The sequence below is a fragment of the Lynx canadensis genome, chromosome C1, assembly GCF_007474595.2.
Source record: "Lynx canadensis isolate LIC74 chromosome C1, mLynCan4.pri.v2, whole genome shotgun sequence".
Lineage (NCBI taxonomy): Eukaryota > Metazoa > Chordata > Mammalia > Carnivora > Felidae > Lynx > Lynx canadensis.
Genome location: NC_044310.1, coordinates 70821199 through 70843445, shown reverse-complemented (window position 1 = coordinate 70843445; position 22247 = coordinate 70821199). Strand labels below are relative to the sequence as shown.

Here is a 22247-nt window from a genome sequence, read left to right as displayed (position 1 = left end):
TTTTATGTGGATAGTCACTGAAGTTTGAATCCATTCTGAAAGCACTAAATTTTTACTCCTCTCACCTCCATGTTTTAGGTATATGGTGTCATACTTTACATCCTGTTAGTTTGTGAATCCCTTTACTGATTTTTATAGATACACTTAATTTCACTGCTTTTGTGCTTCCTGCCTTTTAATTTTTTTTTAATTTTTAACTTGTATTTAAATCTAAGTTAGTTAATAATAGTGTAATAATAGTTTCAGGAGTAGAATTTAGTGAGTCATCACTTAAGTATGACACCCAGTGCTTATCCCAACAAGTGTCCTCCTTAATGCCCATTACCCATTTAGCCCATCCCCCTCCAGCAACCCTGTTTGTTCTCTGTATTTAAGAGTCTCTTATGGTTTGCCTCCCTTTCTATTTTTATCTTATTTTTCCTTCCCTTTCCCTGTGTTCATCTGTTTTGTTTCTTAAATTCCACATGAGTGAAAACATATGACATTTATCTTTTTATGACTGACTTATTTTGCTTAGCATAATACACTCTAGTTCCATCCATGTTGTTGCAAATGGCAAGCAAGATTTCATTCTTTTGATCACTGAGTGATATTCCGTTGTATTTATATACTATATTTTCTTCATCCATTCGTCAGTCAATGGGCATTTGGGCTCCTTCCATAATTTGGCTATTGTTGATAGTTCTGCTATAAACATTGGGGTGCATGGCTTCCTGCTTTCCTTGCTCTTCCCTATGGTCTTTCCTTTCCACTCAGAGTTCCCTTTAACATTTCCTGTGGTGCTGGGTTAGTGGTGATGAATTCCTTTAACTTTAACCTTTGTTTGGGAAACTCTCCTTCTATTCTAAATAATAGGCTTGTTTGATAGGATATTCTTGATTTGTCTCTTTCATCACTTTGAATGTATCATGCCACTCCCTTCTGGCCAGCCTGCAAAGTTTCTGCTGAAAAATTAACTGATAACCTTATGGGATTTCTCGTGTATGTAACTGTTTTCTCTTGCTGTTTTAAAAATTCTCTGATCATTACTTCTTGCCATTTTAATTACTAGGTGTCTTGATGTGGACCTCCCTGGGTTGGTTTTTTTGGGGGACCCTCTGTGCCTCCTGCATTTGGATATCTGTTTCTTTCCCCAGATTCAGGAAGTTTTCAGCTAGTATTTCCTCAAATACATTTTCTGTTCCTCCTGGGATCCCTATAATGTGAATGTTATTATGCTTGATGATATTGTTGATTTTCCTTAATCTATCTATCTTTCTTTCTTTCTTTCTTTCTTTCTTCCTTCCTTCCTTCCTTCCTTCCTTCCTTCCTTCCTTCCTTTCTTCTTTTCTTTCTTTTCTTTTTCTTTCTTTTCTTTCTTTTCTTTCTTTTCTTTCTCCTCCTGGTCAGCTTGAATGCTTTCCATTACTCTGTCCTCCAGGTTGCTGATCCAGTCTTCTGTTTCCTCTGGTTTACTATTTATTCCCTCCAGTGTGCTTTTTAATTTCTGTTATTGAGTTCTTCATGTCTGATTGGTTCCTTTTTATGTTTTCTGTCCCTTTGTTGAGGGTCTCATGAAGTCCCTCCACTTGTTTCCCAAGTCCAATGAATATCTTTATGACTGTTACTTTAAATTCTCTATCAGGCATGTTACTTATCTCTGTTTCAGTTAGCTCTCTTGTGGTTTTGTCCTGTTCTTTCATTTGGGACACATTCTTCTCTGTCTTCATTTTGACTCTTTGTGTCTGTTTCTATGTGTTAGGAAATTCAGCTATGTCTTTTGCTCTTGGAAGTAGTGGGCTTATGAATAAGAGGTTCTGTAGTGCCCTGCAGTGCAACATCCTTTGTTCACCAGAACCTGGCACTTCTCTCCTATGTGTGTTGCATGCACCCTACTATTGTGGCTGAGCCATGTTTGCTTTCAGTCCAGTCATCTGCAATGGCTCATTTTGCTTGTTGTGGGAAGGACTTAGTCCCTGTGTTGTTAGTGCACCAGACTGGGGCTGCCTTTGGCTTGAGTTGAGTTTGACCAGGTGTTTGTCAGGGATGCAGTAGCATGGAACTACAGGTTACTTGCCCTGTGTTGTCCCTTGAGAAGTTTTCTTTGGTGGGTGGGGCAACCAGATGTCTGTCTCTAGCCCACTGCTGGGCCATGGTTATGCTGGTCTGTGAAGTTATGTTCCTCTCTCCCCAGGGCAGGAGTCACTTTGGAGTGGTGCCGGCCTCTGTGGGGGGTGCTTGCACACTGCCAGGTTTGTGGCACTACTTTGGATGGGCTCTGAGTAAGGCTGTATATACTGGGGGTCTGGTCTACAGGAGAACATGGGGGCAGGGGTGTGTTGTGCCAGCAAGGCCTGTGCTGGTCCAGAGTGGGAGAGGATCTGCAGCCATCCAGGAAAACTTCTGATGCCAGCCAACTTGGAGGGGACAGATCTACAGAGACACGTGGGGGTGGGGCATGCTTTTAGCAAGCTAGGTGGAGAGTGTTCCTGCTGCATTTTTCCCAAAGGTCTCTGCCCTTCCAGCACACTTGAGATTATTAAATAAATCTCCTTCCTGTATACCCCTGGAATTTTTCAAGTTGCTGCTCTATGCTGGATCTCAGTGGGGCTGTTTGTTGTGCTGTCTCTTTAAGGGACAGTTTCCTATTGCCCTCTGGCTCTCTCAGAGCCAAGCCAGCTGATTTTTTAAGTTCAAAGTGTTAAGCCTCTTTGATTGTAAGAACTCCGGAAATTCAACCCTCCCGTTTTCAAAGCCAAGTGTTTGTGGGCATTTGTCTTCCCAGTGTGGGTCCTTTGTGCCTGTTGTGGGGTCTACTCCTCACCCTGATACCCAGACCTGCATGGACAGTCCTGTGGGTCAGTTTGGCTCCTGACCACATCAGTGCTTCCTAACCTCCTTGATGTGGCCTCTTCTTTACATTTGGTTGTGGAGTCTGTTCTTCCAGTCTTTAGGTCATCTTCTGGGTTCAAAAATAACCATACTTAGGTAGAGCAATCTTTTTACCATGCACCCTCAGGAGAAGGTGACCTGAAACATCATCACATCTTGCAACCTGGAGATTTTGTTGGGAAAAAAACAAAAAACAAAAAAACCCCACCTCCATAGAGAGTCTTCTACCTCATTGGAAAGGCCCTTCCTTATCAGGAACTGCAAACCAAGCCTTATGCCACAAAACTCCAGGGAATAGATTCACATGACATATCTAAAGAAAGCACCAAACCATGACCGGACCCGCATACATCTAATGACGTGAAAGTTAAGATTTCCTGGAATTAAAGCGGATGGCATCTGGCAAGACAGCTTTCCCAAGATGTCTGGACCAGGCCTGTATACCTTTTTCTCACTGTTGTCTTCTGTCTTTTTTTGTGGGAAGACAATACCTCATCTGTATTTCCCAAGCCCTTGTGGAAGGGGGAACCCTCTTCTTTTGATTATAGCTTTTTGGAAAGAGCCTTATCATGCTCCTGGGACAAGCTACTTGTTCACTTTATTTTTGAAAGGTAGAAAGTTCAGAATTCACAATTTCATCTGAACTATTAACTGACATTGGATTCTTATCCAGATTCATGGTTTCTGAGTTTGCAGCCTTACAGATTCTTTCTTTCTTTCTTTCTTTCTTTCTTTCTTTCTTTCTTTCTTAGCTTATTTATCTTGAGGGAGAGAGCATAAGCAAGGGAGGGGCAGAGAGAGGGGGGAAAGAGAATCTCAAACAGAGCCTGATGCTGGGCTCAAGCTCATGAACCATGAGATCATGACCTGAAACAAAATCAAGTTGGATGCTTAACAGTCTAAGCCACCCAGGCACCCCCAACCTGTATTTTCAGTAACACATTTGGTTCCAAACAGTCTTTTGAGATAAGAATACTGTTTTAAAACATCTTTCAAGTTGTGCTGTTTTACAAAAAATTCGTCAGCCCTTGCTTCAAGTTTACACCTACACTGTAACTTCTCAAGATGCCTCAGTTAATTCCTTTACCGTGGGCTTGCAGCATTTATGATTCTGTTTTCATGGTTTCTTTTTTTTTAGTTTTTAAAAAAATGTTTATTTTTGAGGGGGAAGGGGCAGAGAGAGAGGGAAACAGAGGAGCCAAAGTGGGCTCTCCACTGTCAGTGCAGAGCCCAATGTGAAACTTGAACCCCAAACTGTGAGATCATGACCTGAGCCAAAGTCAGATGCTTAACTCAGCCACCTAGGTGTTCCTGTTTTCATGGTTTCTTTAAGTGGAGCCTTCCAGGAGGCATACATGACTCCACCTCTGCCTACATAGGAAGAACCTTTCTCCCCTAAATTGGAATAAGTGTCAGTAAATATTTCTGTGGCTACTTCTAGACCTAGTGTCCTGGTTTAGAATCATTATACAATTTGGAGTTGTTATGTTACTTCCTCTTTGTATAATTAAATTTCATACTTTGTGGCCTGTTGGACTTTAAAAAAAAATGTTGTATCCAGTAATGTGATGCTGGCTCAACTCTTCGAGATTATTTCCAATAGTAAGGACCTTGAATGGATACAGACTTTAGGTGGGAATACCTGAGTTTCTCTCTCCTAATCTTTCTTGTTACTCAAATGTGGCCTGAAGTGCTTTCCAACTATAGCGGTACTTTCCCTCTAATACAGGATGTGACAATCAGGGAAGATCCTTCCAGGTATTAGGGACAACATCACTAAATGTGGAAAACTTGCCTCTTGATCAGTGATGCTTTCAAAAAAGGATCTTGATCAAAAGTGGGAAGTGTGAAAATTAATAAAAAGAAACCTCATTTAGACTGGAGTTGGGAGACTGGCAGAGGGAGCTCTGATGTCCTACCTGTCATCGATTGAAGACCCAATGGGGAAGAGCAGAGGTACCCTGCACATGGATACTACTTTATTATCTTAGCAAGAGAAAGGATTTCCTCCTGCCCCATTAATGCCCAAGCAATTAGACTGTCATAACTCAGCCAACCAAACGCCACCATACTTCAAGCTTCCAGTATATTCTGATTGACTTTGTGTTTATAATAGCCTTCTCACTTTCCTCCTTTCCTCTATAAAAGAGCATTCTTCTCCTTTGTTCTGCAGATTTACCAGTGCTGTTGCCATAGCTTGCTTGTCCCAGCTAAACGCAGTTTTTTGCTGGTAAAATAACTGGTAGTTTTTATTTTTATGGCTAACAGTGTAAAGAGCAATTCTATTGTAAAGATAGGGACAATTTCCAGTTCTTAATCTAACTGATTTTGAGGCAAGGCATTTAAATGCCAGTAAAAAGGCATATGTACATTGCTTAAGGTAAGTAAAGGTGGTAAAGTGTTTATAAAGAACCTACTCAGTGTGGAAACCTAACATCTGAAAGACTTCCTGTAGCGCTCAATACCTCTTCATGGATTGGGCAGTGTATGTGGGCATTTGGAAAATCAATTATGCAAAGAAGAAAAATTTTGTTCATTTGTAAGTTCATGGTTTTTTTCTTTACTGACCTATATTCTTCAAACACAGACGACATTGCTCTTTTTTCCCTTATACTTTCAGTTGATTCATCCAGCTATATTTTTAGGATTTGTATTATGTCCCAAGCTTTCAGTATTTTTAAAAACAAATTCAATCTTAATTATTGGAATTAAAATAGGGGATAAGGTTTGTGATGTAAATATGCATCTAAAAACTCCAAAAAATAATGGCCATTCCAATTTCACATTCTGTAATTTTTATTTTAGTGGGAAGTTACCTAGGAGAAAAATGGATTATACATAGTTAATTCTGAAAACAGAAATGAAATAATGAAATGAAATGAAATAACAGAATGAAATAACAGAAATGAAATAATTCTGAAAACAGAAATGAATAAAAATGAAATAATTTTTTTAAATTGAGAAGATTAAGAAATGTCTGTTTTAACTATTATACCTCCCCTCCCCCTTCCATTCTCCTCATAGTGGCCCAGTGATTATTGATCTCTCCCTCTTTCTCATTTATTAATGCAAATTTTATGTCCCTCCCCTGCTTAAACACTCTAATGGCTTCCCATTACATCTCAGGGTAAAATACAAAATTCTGAGTATCTACAAAGCCCTACTTGATCTTGCCACATTGATCTTTTGGTTCTCTCCTGAGAACGCTCTTTTTTTGTTCATGGGTAACCTTCCATCGTGTCCAGATCATTACCCAGATTTCAGTTTTCCCCCAAAGTGTGTAGCTCTACCCTGCCCTACCAGGGTAGCAGGCCCCCTTCATATGGTGTCATGGCCTCTTGCATTTCCATGCAGCCCTTGACACTATTGTAATTGAACAGCTAAAGGACCTGGTTTCTTTAACTTCTGTCACTAATGTCTAGCGAGGTGCATTCCCCATACCTTATTGGAATTCAATAAATATTTGCTAAATCAGTGAATTAAAACTTTATTTGTAATGAAATTATCAGTGAGACTTCTGTGCTTCTAGAATTATCTGTGAAGGGAAAATACTGGTGAAGCATAACATCCACCACCTTAGAACTTGAGGACTTCTTAAGAAGTTTGTTTCACCAAAAACCATTCGTAGTAAATGCAATTATCTGGTGCGTTTGCATAGAGGCAGTGGCTCCAGCTGCTGCAGCCAGAAACTTCAATATGAATCAACCTCCCTTTCTTTTACTTTACTCATTCAATCATCACAGAATTCTGTTAATTTTGCCCTTAGGATCTTCCAGATCTGTTCATTTATCTGGCTTATCTCTGCTGCTCCACAATTTTAACTGAGGTCACCTTCATGTTTTGCCTGGATTCTTCCAACAGCTTTCCTGTCAGCAGTGCTGCTTCCAGTTTTAGCCTCTCTTCCCATTTCAGCTGAAGGAATTTTTCTAAAATGCATATGTAAATGCATACTTAACATGAATACATTCTTTTAAAACCCTTTCTCTCAGGATAATATGCTAATTTCTCAAGAGGGCTTATAAGGCCTTTCATGACTTAACCCTGCCTAGATCTCTTTGGTTCTTTACTGCTGTCTCCTTCCAAATCCTAGGTGTCAGCTATACTCAATACTGAGTTGCAGAATCACCATGCTTTCTCTGCCGCTAGGCCTTGGCTCCTTCCACATTTCTCTCTAGCCCAACTTTCGAGGCCTGGTTAATTTCCCCTGCCACCAATGATACTGGGACACCTATGTCTTGTTCACTGTTGTACTCTCAGTGCCTGGTATATGATCAGTGTTTAATGTTATTTTGGGTGGTCAGCATTGTATTCTCTTTGATTTAAGCAATGATGCTTATCTTTGTTGTTTTGGCAGGTCTTTGTGTTTGATGTTGGATATAAAACTTGGAAATTTTATGACTGGTCACAGATTACAACTGTGGTAATTTTTGGAAAATATGATCCAGAACTTATGTGCTATGCTCATTCACACGGAGCCAGAGTAGTGCTAAAAGGTGGGTAACAGTTTTTCACTAGATGTGTCCAGCCAATTGGTAAGTTTACTTGCATTTCTTGTCATCCTGACTTTCCAAAAAATTCCCTTTTCGTGTTTATCTGGTATGTGCTTTATCATCCTAAAATTAATCTCAGATACTGTTTAATTCATTTCACAGATAGTTATTTTTAAAGAATTAAATAAACCACTCTGATTTTGAGCAAAATGTGAATCCTAATTAGCCTGATGACTTTTAGCTAGTCAGTCTACAATTTCTACTTCTAATTTGAGAATGATTTTACTAGTTATTCATAATGGTTATTTTGGAGATTGAGTAATGACTTTCTATTTTGGTATATTATTTCTCTATTTGGAAAACTTAAATTGGGGGCTTAGTATTCCAAGATAATAAGATGTTTTAAGGTGTTGTGAAATAAATTTCATTAAACTATGAAAAGCACATGTGCACAAAAGATGTATATTTCTTCCATAGGAGATATACCCTTAAAAGATATAATTGATCCTACTTTCAGAGCATCCTGGATAGCTCAAAAAGTTAAGTTGGCCAAAGCACAATATATGGACGGAATGAATATAGACATAGAGCAAGAAGCTAATTGTTTTTCACCTGAATATTATGCATTAACTGCTTTAGTCAAAGAAGCCACAGACTCTTTCCATCGTGAAATTAAGGGATCACAGGTAAAAATTCATTTGCTACTTTTTGGAAACTCATTTTCTCTATCAAAATGTATTCATGAAGGTATGACTAATAGAATCTCAGCTTTATTGAGTAGGAAAGAATTTCAGCACATATATCCTAAAAATATTTTCTGGAACTTTTGAGGTTCTTAATTAGAGAAGTTTTACAGAATTTTAAAGTGCTAAATCTGTTTTCTATTCATAGCACAATACAACATTGAGAATGCCCGACCTACTTGTCTTGCAGCAAGGTTAGAGATATTAAATAGGCAACTGGATTGGCAAGAATCAGAAAGTGCTTAGCCATCCAGGCCCTGCTTTCATCAGTGCAGGACAGAAATCCCTCTTGTCTAAGAGTAGAGGTAGTTTGGGGAAGTCACTTGCTTCATAGGCTCTGATTACTTGCAAACTGAGGTCCAATAAGTCTCAAAGGACTAACTCTATAGAACTTGACAGAGCTATGGCAAAAGGCTTCCCCACTGCCATAGTGAGCATGATTAGAGCAGAAGATCTTTTAGCTTTTTGCTAAAAGAGCAAAAGGCATATTTACAGGCAATATATAGGTAACAAAAGATAATGTGGCCCTGGATCAGTGATCTCAAACCTGGCCTCATAACAAGATAACCAAGAGTATTTAAACACACATACACTCTCTCTCTCTGCAATAAAGCAAGTTAAATGAATTTTTTTGGCCTTCTAGTGCATATAAGTTATGTTTACACTGTACTGTAGTCAATTATTATTAAGTGTGCAATAGTATGTTTGAAAAATAATGTAAATACCTTAATTAAAAAATACTTCATTGCTATAAATGCAAACCACCATCTGAGCTTTTCACCAAGTTGTAATATTTTTGCTGGGGGACAGTCTGGCCTCGATGTTGATGGCTGTGACTGATCAGGGTGTTGGTTGCTGAAGTTTGGGGTGGCTGTGGCAATTTCTTAAAATAAGACAGCAGTGAAGTTTGCTGCACTGATCAGCTCCTCCTTTGATGAACAATTCCTCCGTAGCATGCAATGTGGTTTACTAGCATTTTATCCACAATAGAACTACTTCCAAAATTGGAGTCAATCCTCTCAAACTCTGCTCCTGCTTTATTGACTAAATTCATGTAATATTATAAACCTTTTGTTATTTCAACAATATTCACAGCATCTTCACCAGGAATAGATTCCATCTCAAACCACTTTCTCATCCACAAGAAGCAACTCCTCCGCTGTGAAAGTTTTACATGAGATTGCAGCCATTCAATCACATCTTTAGGCTGTACTTCTAATTCTAGTTCTCCTAATGTTTCCACCACATCTGTAGTTACTTCCTCCACTAAAGTCTTACACCCCTCAAAGTCTTCAGTGAGGGTGGGTATCAACCCTCCTGTTCCAAACTCCTGTTAATGTTGATATTTTTTTTTCCCATGAATCACGAACGTTCTTAATGGCATCTAGAATGGTGAATCCTTCCCAGAAGGTTTTCAATTAGCTTTTCCCAGATCCTTCAGCAGAATCATTGTCTATGGCAGCTATAGTCCTACTAAATATGTCTCTTAAATAATAACGTTTGAAATTTGGAATGACTCCTTGATCCATTGACTGCAGAATGGATGCTGTGTTAGCAGGCATGAAAACAAAATTTATCTCATTGTCCATCTCCATCAGAGCTCTTCAGTGACCAGGTACATTGTCAATGAGCAGTCATATTTTGAATAGAAACTTTCTTCAGTAGGTCTCAACAGTAGGCTTAAAACATTCACTAAGCCATATTGTAAACAGGTGTGCCTTCATCCAGACTTTGTTCCATTTATAGAGCACAGAGTGGATATAGCATAATTTTTAAAATTTATTTATTTTTTAATTTACATCCAAGTTAGTTAGCATATAGTGTTATAATGATTTCAAGAGGAGATGCCAGTGATTCATCTCTTATGTATAAATACCTAAGGCTCATCACAACAAATGTCCTTCCTAATGCCCCTGCCCCATTTAGCCCATCCCTCCACCCACAACCGCTCCAGCAACCCTCAGTTTGTTCTCTGTGTTTAAGAGTCTCTTATGTTTTGTCCCCCTCCTTGTTTTTATATTATTTTTACTTCCCTTATGTTCATCTGTTTTGTATCTTAAAGTCCTCATATGAGTGAAGTCTTATGATATTTGTCTTTCTCTGACTGACTTACTTCGTTTAGCATAATCTTCTAGTTCCATCTACATAGTTGCAAATGGCAAGATTTCATTCTTTTTGTTTAGTAATACTTCATTATATATATGTGTGCCACATCTTCTTTATCCATACATCTGTTGATGGACATTTGGACTCTTTCTATACTTTGGCTATTGTTGATAGAGCTGCTATAAACATTGGGGTGCATGTGGCCCTTTGAAACAGCATACCTGTATCCCTTGGATAAATACCTAGTAGTGCAATTGCTGGGTCATAGGGTAGTTCTATTTCTAATTTTTTGAGGAACCTCCATACTGTTTTCCAGAGTTGCTGTACCAGTCTGCATTCCCACCAGCAGTGCAAAAGAGATCCTCTTTCTCTGCATCCTCTCCAACATCTGTTGTTGTCTGAGTTGTTAATTTTAGCCAATCTGACTGGTGTGAGATGATATCTCATTGTGGTTTTAATTTGTATTTCCATGATGATGAGTGATGTTTAGCATTTTTTCATGTGTCTGTTAGCCATCTGGATGTCTTCTTTGGAGGAGTGTCTATTCACGTCTTTTACCCATTTCTTCACTGGATTATTTGTTGTTTGGGTCTTGAGTTTGGGAAGTTCTTTATAAATTTTAGATACTAACCCTTTATCTGATATGTCATTTGCAAATATCTTCTCCCATTCCGTTGGTTGCCTTTTAGTTTTGCTGATTGTTTCTTTCGCTGTGTAGAAGCTTTTTATTTTGAGGAGGTCCCAGTAGTTCATTTTTGCTTTTGTTTCCTTGCCTCTGGAGACGTGTTGAATAAGAAGTTGCTGTGGCCAAGGTCAAAGAGGTTTTTGCCTGCTTTCGCCTCTAGGATTTTGATGACTTCCTGTCTTATGTTTAGGTCTTTCATCCATTTTGAGTTTCTTTTGTGTATGGTGCAAAAAATGGTCCAGGTTCATTTTTCTGCATGTTGCTGTCCAGTTTTCCCAGCACCACTTGCTGGAGAGACTATCTTTATTCCACTGGATATTCTTTCCTGCTTTGTCAAAGATTAGTTGGCCATGTGTTTGTGGGTCCATTTCTGGGTTCTCTATTCTACTGATCTACGTGTCTGTTTTTGTGCCAGTACCATATTGTCTTGATGATTACAGCTTTATAATACAGCTTGAAGTCCAGGATTGTGATGCCTCCAGCTTTAGTTATCTTTTTCAGGATTAGTTTGGTTATTCAGGGTCTTTTCTGGTTCCATACAAATTTTAGGATTGTTTGTTCTAGCTCTGTGAAGAATGCTGGTGTTATTTTGATAGGAATTGCATTGAATATTTAGATTTCTTTGGGTAGTATTGACATTTTAACAAAATTTGTTCTTCCAATCCATAAGCTTGGAATATTTTTCCATTTTTTTTGTGCCGCCTTCAATTTCTTTTATAAGCTTTCTGTAGTTTTCAGTGTATAGATTTTTCACCTCTTTTTTTTTTTTTAATTTTTTTTTTCAACGTTTATTTATTTTTGGGACAGAGAGAGACAGAGCATGAATGGGGGAGGGGCAGAGAGAGAGGGAGACACAGAATCGGAAACAGGCTCCAGGCTCTGAGCCATACAGCCCAGAGCCCGACGCGGGGCTCGAACTCACGGACCGCGAGATCGTGACCTGGCTGAAGTCGGACGCTTAACTGACTGCACCACCCAGGCGCCCCTACAGTCTTTATTTTAAAATCTAGATTGTCTGATATGAGTATGGCTACTCCAGCTTTGTTTTGGCGACCATTAGCATGTTAGATGGTTCTCTATCCCCTTATTTTCAATCTGAAGGTGTCTTTAGGTCTAAAATGGGTCTCTTGTAAACAGCATATAGATGGATCTTGTTTTCGTATCCATTCTGTTACCCTATTTCTTTTGATTGGAGCATTGAGTCCATTGACGTTTAGAGTACTGAAAGATATTAATTTATTGACATTATGTTGCCTATAGAGTTGGAGTTTCTGGTGGTGTTCTTGGTCCTTTTAGTCTTTGTTGCTTTTGGAATATTTTTTTCCTTTTTTTTTTTCTCCCCTCAGAGTGTACCCTTTAAACTTTCTTGCAGGGCTGGTTTAGTTGTCACAAATTCCTTTAATTTTTGTTTGTCTGGGAAACTTTTTATCTCTCCTATTTTGAATGACAGTCTTGCTGGATAAAGAATTCTTGGCTGCATATTTTTCCGATTCAGCACATTGAATACATTCTGCCACTCCTTTCTGGCCTGCCAAGTTTCTGTGGATAGGTCTGCTGCAAACCTGACCTGTCTTCCCTTGTAGGTTAAGGACTTTTTTTTCCTTGCTGCTTTCATGATTCTTTCCTTGCCTGAGTATTTTGTGAATTTGACTATGATATGCCTTGTTGATGGCCGGTTTTTGTTGAATCTGATGGGAGTTCTCTGTGCTTCCTGGATTTCGATGCCTGTGTCTTTCCCCAGGTTAGGAAAGTTTTCTGCTATGATTTGCTCACATAACCCTTCTACCCCTTTCTCTCTCTCTCTTCATCTTCTGGGACCCCTAAGATTCAGATGTTACTCCTATTTATTTAAAACATTTATTTATTGGGGCGCCTGGGTGGCGCAGTCGGTTACGCGTCCGACTTCAGCCAGGTCACGATCTCGCGGTCCGTGAGTTCGAGCCCCGCGTCGGGCTCTGGGCTGATGGCTCAGAGCCTGGAGCCTGTTTCCGATTCTGTGTCTCCCTCTCTCTCTGCCCCTCCCCCGTTCATGCTCTGTCTCTCTCTGTCCCAAAAATAAATAAATGTTGAAAAAAAAAATTTAAAAATAAATAAATAAATAAAACATTTATTTATTTTTGAGACAGAGAGAGACAGAGCATGAACGGGGGGAGAGCCAGAGAGAGAGGGAGACACAGAATCTGAAACAGGCTCCAGGCTCTGAGCTGTCAGCACAGAGCCCGATGCGGGGCTTGAACTCACGGAGTGCGAGATCATGACCTGAGCCGAAGTCGGACGCTCAACCGACTGAGCCACCCAGGCGCCCCTATTCCTTTTTAATGAATCACTGAGTTCTCTAATTCTTATATCATGCTCTTTTGCCTCAGTTTCCCTCTTTTTTTTCCTGCTTCATTATTCTCCATAAGTTTGTCCTCTGTTGAATCTGATGGGAGTTCTCTGTGCTTCCTGGATTTCGATGCCTGTGTCTTTCCCCAGGTTAGGAAAGTTTTCTGCTATGATTTGCTCACATAACCATTCTACCCCTTTCTCTCTCTCTTCATCTTCTGGGACCCCTAAGATTCAGATGTTATTCCTTTTTAATGAGTCACTGAGTTCTCTAATTCTTATATCATGCTCTTTTGCCTCAGTTTCCCTCTTTTTTTCCTGCTTCATTATTCTCCATAAGTTTGTCCTCTGTACTGCTGATTCGCTGATCTGCTTCATCCATCCTTGCTGCCATGGGAACCATTCAAGATTGCAGCTCAGTTATAGCATTTTTTATTTCATCCTGACTAGATTTTACTTCTTTTATCTCTGCAGAAAGGAATTCTATGCTTTTTACAACCCCAGTTAGTATTCTTCTTGTCGAGATTCTAAATTCTGGTTCAGACATCTTGCTTGTATCTGTGTTAAGTCCCTGGCTGTCATTTCTTCCTGTTCTTTCTTTTGGGGTGAATTCCTTTGTTTCATCATTTTGAAGGAAAAAAAGGATTAATAAAATAAAAAATTAAAAAATAAAACTTAAAAACTTAAAAACAGCACACACAAAAAATCAAATAAAGGATGTTAGATAGTAGGTATATTTAGGTCTGGTTGTTGAAAGAAGTTTGACATAATTAAAAAAAAAGGGAAAGAAAAGAAAAAAGGGAAAAAAAGGAAAACGAAAATTAAAAAAAGAATACAATAAAATAGAATAAAGTGAAATGATGAAAGTAAAATAGAATTTCAAAAATTTACAAAAAGTAAAAAAAAGAAAAAATTAAAGAAAAATCTTTTTTATAAAAACGGATAATAAAAATAATTTTTTTCTTTCTGTATTCAAGAATAAGAAAAGAAAAAGAAAAAAAAAATGAATAGAGGGACCAGCGAACAGAATGAAATACGATTGAAGTTACATCCATTTTCCCCTAGAAGTCAAACTATGAAGCACTTTATAATCTGTAAACTAAGCAGGTGGAGAGATTTGTGGTGTTCCTCTAGAGTGCGGTTGGCCCAGTTGGACGGGGCTTGGTGTAATGGCTCTGTTGTCCACTAGATGGCACTGCTTAGTTTACTGGGGTGACACGTGTAGGCATATATGCCCTTACACAGGAGGGGTGAAAATGGTGTCACCCAGCTACCTAGTCTCTAGTATCAGAATTTTGTGCTCTCACTGACTGGCAATCATGCATCCTTCCTTTGTCTCTGGCTTCTTTCCACTCCCCACTTCTACACAGTCCATGACAAAGCCGTCAACCACCAGGGGCACCTCCCTCCAGAGTTTTATCTCAGATGGGGCTGTTTCCAAACCCCTCACTTCTGAGGGACTGCGGCTTTGACCCACTCAAACCCTCTGGGGGATGGTCTCGCTGAGCAATGGCCGGGTGCCAGCCCACCCCCTGGAATGTTCATGCACCTGTAACTGCTGCAGATGCCCAGAGACTGCAGCTGGGTGCCAGCCCACCCCAGAAAAAGTTTTCATGATCATGTAGCAGCAGCATTTCAGGGATTATGGTAAATCACAACACACACCTGGTGCCGGGCTTCACCCTTAATGTCCTTGTTCCAACACCAGCGAATGTGGCTGCTCTCCAGGGTCTGCTGGGACCTTTGCCTGTGGGGAGGCCACACAGCTTCTACCAATCGCCTCTCCCCATGTTCCCTCAGGACCCCTCGGATCTTGCTCTCTGCTCCTGGGGATTTGCCCTTCCCACCAGAGCTCCGCCAGGTATTGAACTGCAGAGTTTCAGACTCTGTTCTCCCCTGTTTATAGAGACTTAATGGTATATAAGCCCTCTTTCTACTTTCTCCCCCCACCCCCCCCTTTTTTTTTTTTTTTTTTGGCTTGCAGTCCCTTTTTCTCTTTTTTGTTCAGTCCACTCTTTCTCCTTCTCTCCATCTGCTTTTGGGGGTTGGGGGGGGAGTGCTTTTCCTGTACTCTCCCCTGTCTCTGTCCTCTCTCCACAAGCAAAAACAGCTCCCTACCCTCTATGGCTTCTGTCTCCCCCCAGTTCATCTCTCCATGCCATGTAACTGCCAAGTTCTGTGGTTCAAGTTGTGCAGATTGTTGTGTTAATCCTCAAATCAGTTTTCCAGGTGTGCAAGATAGTTTGGTGTTGATCTAGCTGCATTTCAGAAATAAGAGAGGCAAAAAAAAAGTTCCATGCTGCTCCAGCATCATGGCCCCCTCTTCCAGGTTTAGCATAATTCTCAAGGGCCCTAGAATTTTCATAATGGTGAATGAGAATTGGCTTCAGCTTAAAGTCACCAGCTATTTTAGTCCTTAACAAGAGACTTTGTCCTATGAAGCTTTGAAGTCAGAAATTGACTGACTTCTTTCTAGCTATGGAATTCCTTAGATAACATGTTCTTCCAATCTTAGATAACAGCCTTCTTCCAATAAAGGCTGTTTTGTCAATCTTGAAAATCTATTGTTTAGTGTAGCCACCTTCATTAATTATCTTAGCTAGATCTTCTGGATAACTTGCTGCAGCTTCTACATCAGCACTTCTTGCTTCACCTTGCACTTTTATGTTATGGAGAAAGGTTTTTTTTCCCTTAAAACTCATGAACCAACTGCTGCTGCTTCAAACTTCTCTTTTGCTGCTTCCTCACCTCTCCCAGCTTTCAAAGAATTGAAGAGTTAAGGACTTTCTCCCTGGATTAGACTATGGCTTAAGGGAATTTTGGCTGGTTTGATCTTCCATCTAGACCATTAATACTTTCTCCATATCAGCAATATGGCTTTTACTTTCTTATAATTTTTACTTTCTTACAATTTTTACTTTCTTATAATTCATGTGCTTACTGGAGTAGCACTTTTAATTTCTTTCGAGAACTTTTTGCTTTCACAACTTGGCTGTTTGGCACAAAAAGTTTAGCTTTTGGTCTGTCTCAGCTTTGACATGCCTTCCTCACTAAGCTTAATCATTTCTACCTTTTGATTCAAAGTGAGAGATATGTGACTCTTCCTTTCACTTGAACACTTAGAGGCCATTGTAGAGTTATTAATTGGCCTAATTTAAATGTTGTTGTGTCTCAGGGAATAGGGATGCCCAAGCAGAGGGACAGAGACATGGCAAAAACCACTGGGTTCAGTCAGAACACACACAATATTATGGGTTGTTTGCCATTTTATATGGGCATGGTTTGTGGCACCCTGAAACTATTGCAATAGTAACATTAAAAATAACTATTCAGGGGGCGCCTGGGTGGCGCAGTCGGTTAAGCGTCCGACTTCAGCCAGGTCACGATCTCGCGGTCCGTGAGTTCGAGCCCCGCGTCGGGCTCTGGGCTGATGGCTCGGAGCCTGGAGCCTGTTTCCGATTCTGTGTCTCCCTCTCTCTCTGCCCCTCCCCCGTTCATGCTCTGTCTCTCTCTGTCCCAAAAATAAATAAACGTTGAAAAAAAAAATAACTATTCAGAAATCAGAAAAATAATAAAAAAGTTGATTTCTTTGACCCATTTGTTGTGTAATAGCATGTTGTTTAGCTTCCATGTGTTTGTTTTTTCTCTTTTCTTTTTTTTTTTTTTTTTTTGGTAATTGAATTTTAGTTTCATTCCTTTGTGGTTGGAAAATATGTTTGATATTTCAGTTTTCTTGAATTTATTGAGACTTGTTTTTGTGGCCTAACACATCCTCTATCTTGGAGAATGTTCTGTTTGCATTTGAAAAGACTGTGTATTCTGTGTATACACATCTATATACACATACCCACACAGATATATATATACGTTAAGTCCATCTAGTCTGATGTGTCCTTGAAAACCACTGTTTCCCTGTTGATTTTATGTCTGAATATCAATCCATTGATGTACGTTGGGTTTAAAGTCCCCTGCCACTATTATATTACTGTCCATTTTTTCCTTTAGGTCTGTTAAGTTTTGCTTTATGTAGTTAGGTGCTTCAGTGTTGGGTGCATATTTACAACTGTTATATCCTCTCATTGGAGTGATGCTTTCATCATTATGTATGCTCATTTTTGTTTCTTGTTATAGTCTTATTTTAAAGTCTATTATGTCTGAGATAAGTATTGCCCCACCTTTTTCTTTCCTTCCATTTGCATGGGGTATTTTTCCATCCTGTTACTTTCAGTCCATATGTGGTTTTAGGTCTGAAATTAGTCTCTTGTAGGAACACATCAATGAGTCTTTTTTTTTTTTTTAACCATTCTGTCACTCTGTCTTTTGATTGGAATATTTAGACTATTCACATTTATAGTAATTATTGATAGGTATGTACTTACTGCTATTTTGTTGTTTTCTGATTGTTTTGTAGTTTTTGTCTTCTTGCTCTTTTTGTGATGGGTGACTTTTTAGCGTTATGTTTTGACTTCTTTCTCCATTTTTTTGTGTATCCATCATAGATTTTTGGTTTGTGGTTACCAAGAGGTTCATATATCTTAAGTATATGGCAGTCTATAATAAGTTGGTCAGTTATGTTCAAACACATTTTGTACGTAGTTCATTTTTCTCCCCCTCATTTTATGTATGTTGTCACATTTTATGTCTTTTTACTGTGAGCCCCATCACTACATTTTTAGATATAATTGATTTTACTACTTTTGTCTATTAACCTTCATACTAGCTACATAAGTGATTGTTCTACCTTTATTGTATTTCCTTTTACTGGTGAAATTTTTCATAATTTTCTTCTAATTATGGCCTTTTTCTTTACATGTAAAGAAGTCCCTTGAACATTTCTCATAACTGTGGTGATAAATTTCTTTAACTTTTGTTTGGGAAACTCTCTCTCCCCTTCAATTCTGAATGATAAACTTGCCAGTTAGAGTATTCTTGGAAGTTTTTCCCTTTCTGTGCTTTGACTAGATCATGCCAGTTCTCTCTGGCTTATAAAGTTTCTGTTGAAAACTCATCAAATAGCTTTAACCCTTGTATGTAACTAACTCCTTGTGTTGCTTTTAAAATTATGTCTTTAATTTTTAACACTTTGATTATTGTCTTGTTGTGTACCTCCCTGAGTTCATCTTATTTGGAACTCTCTGATTCTTGAACTTAGATGTCTGTTTCCTTCCCCAGGTTAGGGACATTTTTGGCTATTATTTCTTCAAATAAATTTTCTGTCCTCCTCTCCCTCCTCCTCTCCTGTTTCTCCTCCTGGAACCCCTAGAATGTGAATGCTTATTCACTTGATGTCCAAGATATTCCTTACCATATCCCCATTAAAATTTTTTTTTTCTTTTTGCTGTTCAGGTTGAGTGCTTTCCATTATCCTGTCTTCTAGATTGTTGGTCCATTCTTATGCATCCTCTAATCCACTCTTGATTCCCTCTTGTGTATCTTTCATCTCCGTTACCATATTCATCTCTGATTTTTTTTTTTAAAGTTTCTGTCTCCTCTTAATGTTTTGAGTCTATCCATTCTTCTCTGGTGAGCATCTTTATGACTATTACTTTAGAGTCTTTATTGGGTAGATAGCTTATATTCATTTCATTTAGTTCCTTTTCTGAATTCTTTTGTTTGAAGCATATTCTTCTTTGTCATTTTGCTTGACTTTCTGTGTTTGTTTCTATGAATTAGGTAGAACAGCTATTTCTAAACTTGAAGGAATGGTCCTGTGTGTGTAATCATCCCCTGTGTAGACTGTGTGCACCTGGTAATTTTGGCCAGCTGGCTGGAGTGGTGGCTAGCATGAGTTCCCCTGCAGGGTGGGGCCACCCTGGTGAGATGGTCAGAGTTGAAGTGGGCATAGGCTGGGACAGTCCCAGGGTTCTTTGTGCAGAGGGTGCCTTGGCAGGACAGGTGAAGCTTAAGTGGGTAGACTTCTCAGGACATTTGTGCATGGGTACTCTGGCAGGGTGGCTGGAGTCGAGGCAGGCACAGGCCAGGGTGTCTCAGGGTGCTTTTCTGGGTGGAGAATGCCCTGGCAAATTGCCTAGAGCCAAAGCAGTGCAGGCCTGGAAAGTTTTAGGGTGTTATGCACCTCTGTCACTTTGGTGAGACAGCTGTAACTATGGTAAATGCTGACCAGGGTTGTCTTATGTGCACCGTATTCGATCTGCCTTGTGGGATGGGTAGGGCTGGTGTGGACTAGGAGCCCAGGGCTTACTGAAGTGGTAAGCTGCCTTGGGTACCCACCCAGGCCCTGCTCCTGTTCATGATGTCAAGGTAGTGAGGGAATGTAAACCCTGGTGCTTGCCAACCCTTCTGACCCAAAGATTTCTAGCAGCTCCCCCACTTTTTGACAGAGTTCTAGGGCTAGATTTTGTATATTCTAATTGATTGAATATTTATTTATTTATTTTTGAGAGATAGAGCACAAGTGGGGCAGGGGCTAAGAGAGAGAGAAAGAGAGGAAGACACAGAATCTGAAGCAGGCTCCAGGCTCTGAGCTGTCAGCACAGAGCCTGACACGGGGCTCGAACCCATGAACAGTAAGATCATGACCCGAGCCAAAGTCAGAGGCTTAACCAACTGTGCCACCCAGGAGCCCCTCTAATTGATCTTTTATTAAAAAGTTGCTTTTTTCCCCCTGTACCCCAAGGCAGGTAAATCTTCTCATGGTCTCCCAGTATATATCCCTCCCCACTGCAAGTAGCAGCATCAGGGGGGTGGGGACTTCCTTTGTACCCGTGTCTACATCTCTCTTGCTGTCTTCTAGGTGGTGTGTTTCTCTTCTGTTGTGCAAAAGCTGTTCAGTCAGTCGTCAGTTCTTTCAGAGGAACTGCTCTATAAGTAGATGTAGATTTAGTATGTCTGTGGAGCAGGTGGTTTCTGGGTTTTCCTACATCACCATCTTGGACCTTCCCTCCTCAGACGAATACAGTTTAGATCAAGAATAGCAAATACCTGGTACACAGGTCAACATACTCCTCACAAATTTTGTTCTCAGAAAACATTTCCTTCATTTTCTAGACTGCTGTTACTAAGAGATTAGAGTTAGTGTAAGGGAAACAACCTCTTTGCTAGCCCAGATTATGCTACAGTGGAAGGGCAGGGAGGAAGAAATTGAGCAGACTTTGCAACAGGAGTATCTATTTCCAATTTTGAGGGGCAACTAGAACAATTTGGCCTATTATGTCAAATTCATGTATCAAAATTAGTGGAAGGTACAGTTGCTAAAGCATGCCAGATTGTGGAAGGTCCAGAATGTCAGACTGAAGCATATGCATTTTATTCTGTATGTGGTGTGTTACATGGTAGAAAGTGGGGAAGGTTATTCCACAGTAGTATGTATAATAGTCTAGAGGAGAAATGGAAACCAGTAAATACTAATCCAAGTCTAATAACTTGAGATTTATAGTTTGGATTAGGATGATGGCATAACCCTAACACTCAGGAAGTGTTCAATAAATATTGAATTAATTAATGGAAAGAAAGAAGCAGAACCAGTTATGAGAAGCCATCCAAAGGAAAATGGGAGATTAGTTATGGGTGTGAGAGAAGTCAGATAATAGCTCTAAAGTTCTTAAACTGGCCACCAAAAAAAAAAAAAAAAGAAAAAAGACAAATAGAGTCTGGAAGGAGAAATGAGGTTTGGGGAAATGATGATTAAGATTACAGAATTATGCTCTTTTATTAATGTGATGTATCACATTGATTTGAGAATGGATAAAGAAATTGTGGTTTATATACGCAATGGAATACTATGTGGCAATGAGAAAGAATGAAATATGGCCTTTTGTAGCAACGTGGATGGAACTGGAGAGTGTTATGCTAAGTGAAATAAGTCATACAGAGAAAGACAGATATCATATGTTTTCACTCTTATGTGGATCCTGAGAAACTTAACAGAAGACCATGGAGGAGGGGAAGGGAAAAAAAAATGTTAGGGAGGGAGCCAAAACATAAGAGACTCTTAAAAACTGAGAACAAACTGAAGGTTAAGGAGGGGGAGGGAGGGAGGGGGAGGATGAGTGATGGGTATTGAGGAGGGCACCTGTTGGGATGAGCACTGGGTGTTGTATGGAAACCAATTTGACAATAAATTTTATATTTAAAAAAAATTCATTTTGCCTATATATAAAAAAAAAGACTACAGAATTATGGTCCTAGAATTAAAGAGCTAGAAATATGCCAGAAGATTTCTTTCCACACAATGATTTTTTTACAGGTAGGAAAACCAATTCAGATGTTTTTAGAGACACAGACCTAGTTATAACAGAGCCAAAACTAGAACCAAAATCATTTTGATTTGTCTAATATACGAATGCTGCTTTCTCAAAAATAGGAGATTAACCATGACAGGAAATCCAGGTAAAAATAGTCTTTCTTTTTTCTGAGGGGGAGAGAGGGTGCAAGTGAATGAGGGCAAAGAGAGAGAGAATCCCATGAGGGGCAGAGAAACAGAAAGGGAGAGACAGAGAAGTGAGCCTCACACGAAGCAGGGCTCAAGCTCACTGGATGTGGGGTTCGAACTCACTAACTGTGAGGTCATGACCTGAGCCGAAATCAAGAATCAGATGCGTAACCGACTAAGCCACCCAGGTGCCCCAGGTAAAAGTACTAATGCTCAGGAGAGGTAAGGACTTCTACAGTGGATTTGAAATTTTCCTTTTTAGAGGTGATCATTTGGTTTCTCTGTTACTATAGTATAGCTCCATTTTATAATAGGAAGCAGTGATAAAATGGGATTGGATGTGTAAAAAATTCACTTTATAACCTATTTTGCTGTAGTGCTATTGAGGAAAGCTTGTACTTATAAAGCTGAGATTCTGTTAGTGTTAATAGAGAATTACAACTCTTTTTAGGACTTTGTCAAAATTCTATGACAATAAATTGGCCAAAGTGTAAAAATTTTAATTGCATTATCTTAATTTTTGTAATAATTAATGTGTTTAATGAGTATCTAAAGGAAAAAGAAACCTTTAATGATGTTTTAGAACATTTGCCCATATATAAAATAAGGCAAATTAATATCTGGTTAAGGCAATA

The 22247-nt window shown here is 39.3% G+C and overlaps 1 protein-coding gene across 1 annotated transcript in view; it reads left to right on the top strand.

Moving 5' to 3' along the window:
• Positions 1 to 22247, top strand: part of CTBS (chitobiase) — a 40259-nt gene that overhangs the window by 12400 nt on the left and 5612 nt on the right. The window contains exons 2-3 of the mRNA XM_030324005.1: positions 7226 to 7364; positions 7839 to 8047. Of these exons, the coding sequence (XP_030179865.1) occupies positions 7226 to 7364; positions 7839 to 8047 (348 nt within the window). The remainder of the gene's footprint in view (positions 1 to 7225; positions 7365 to 7838; positions 8048 to 22247) is intronic.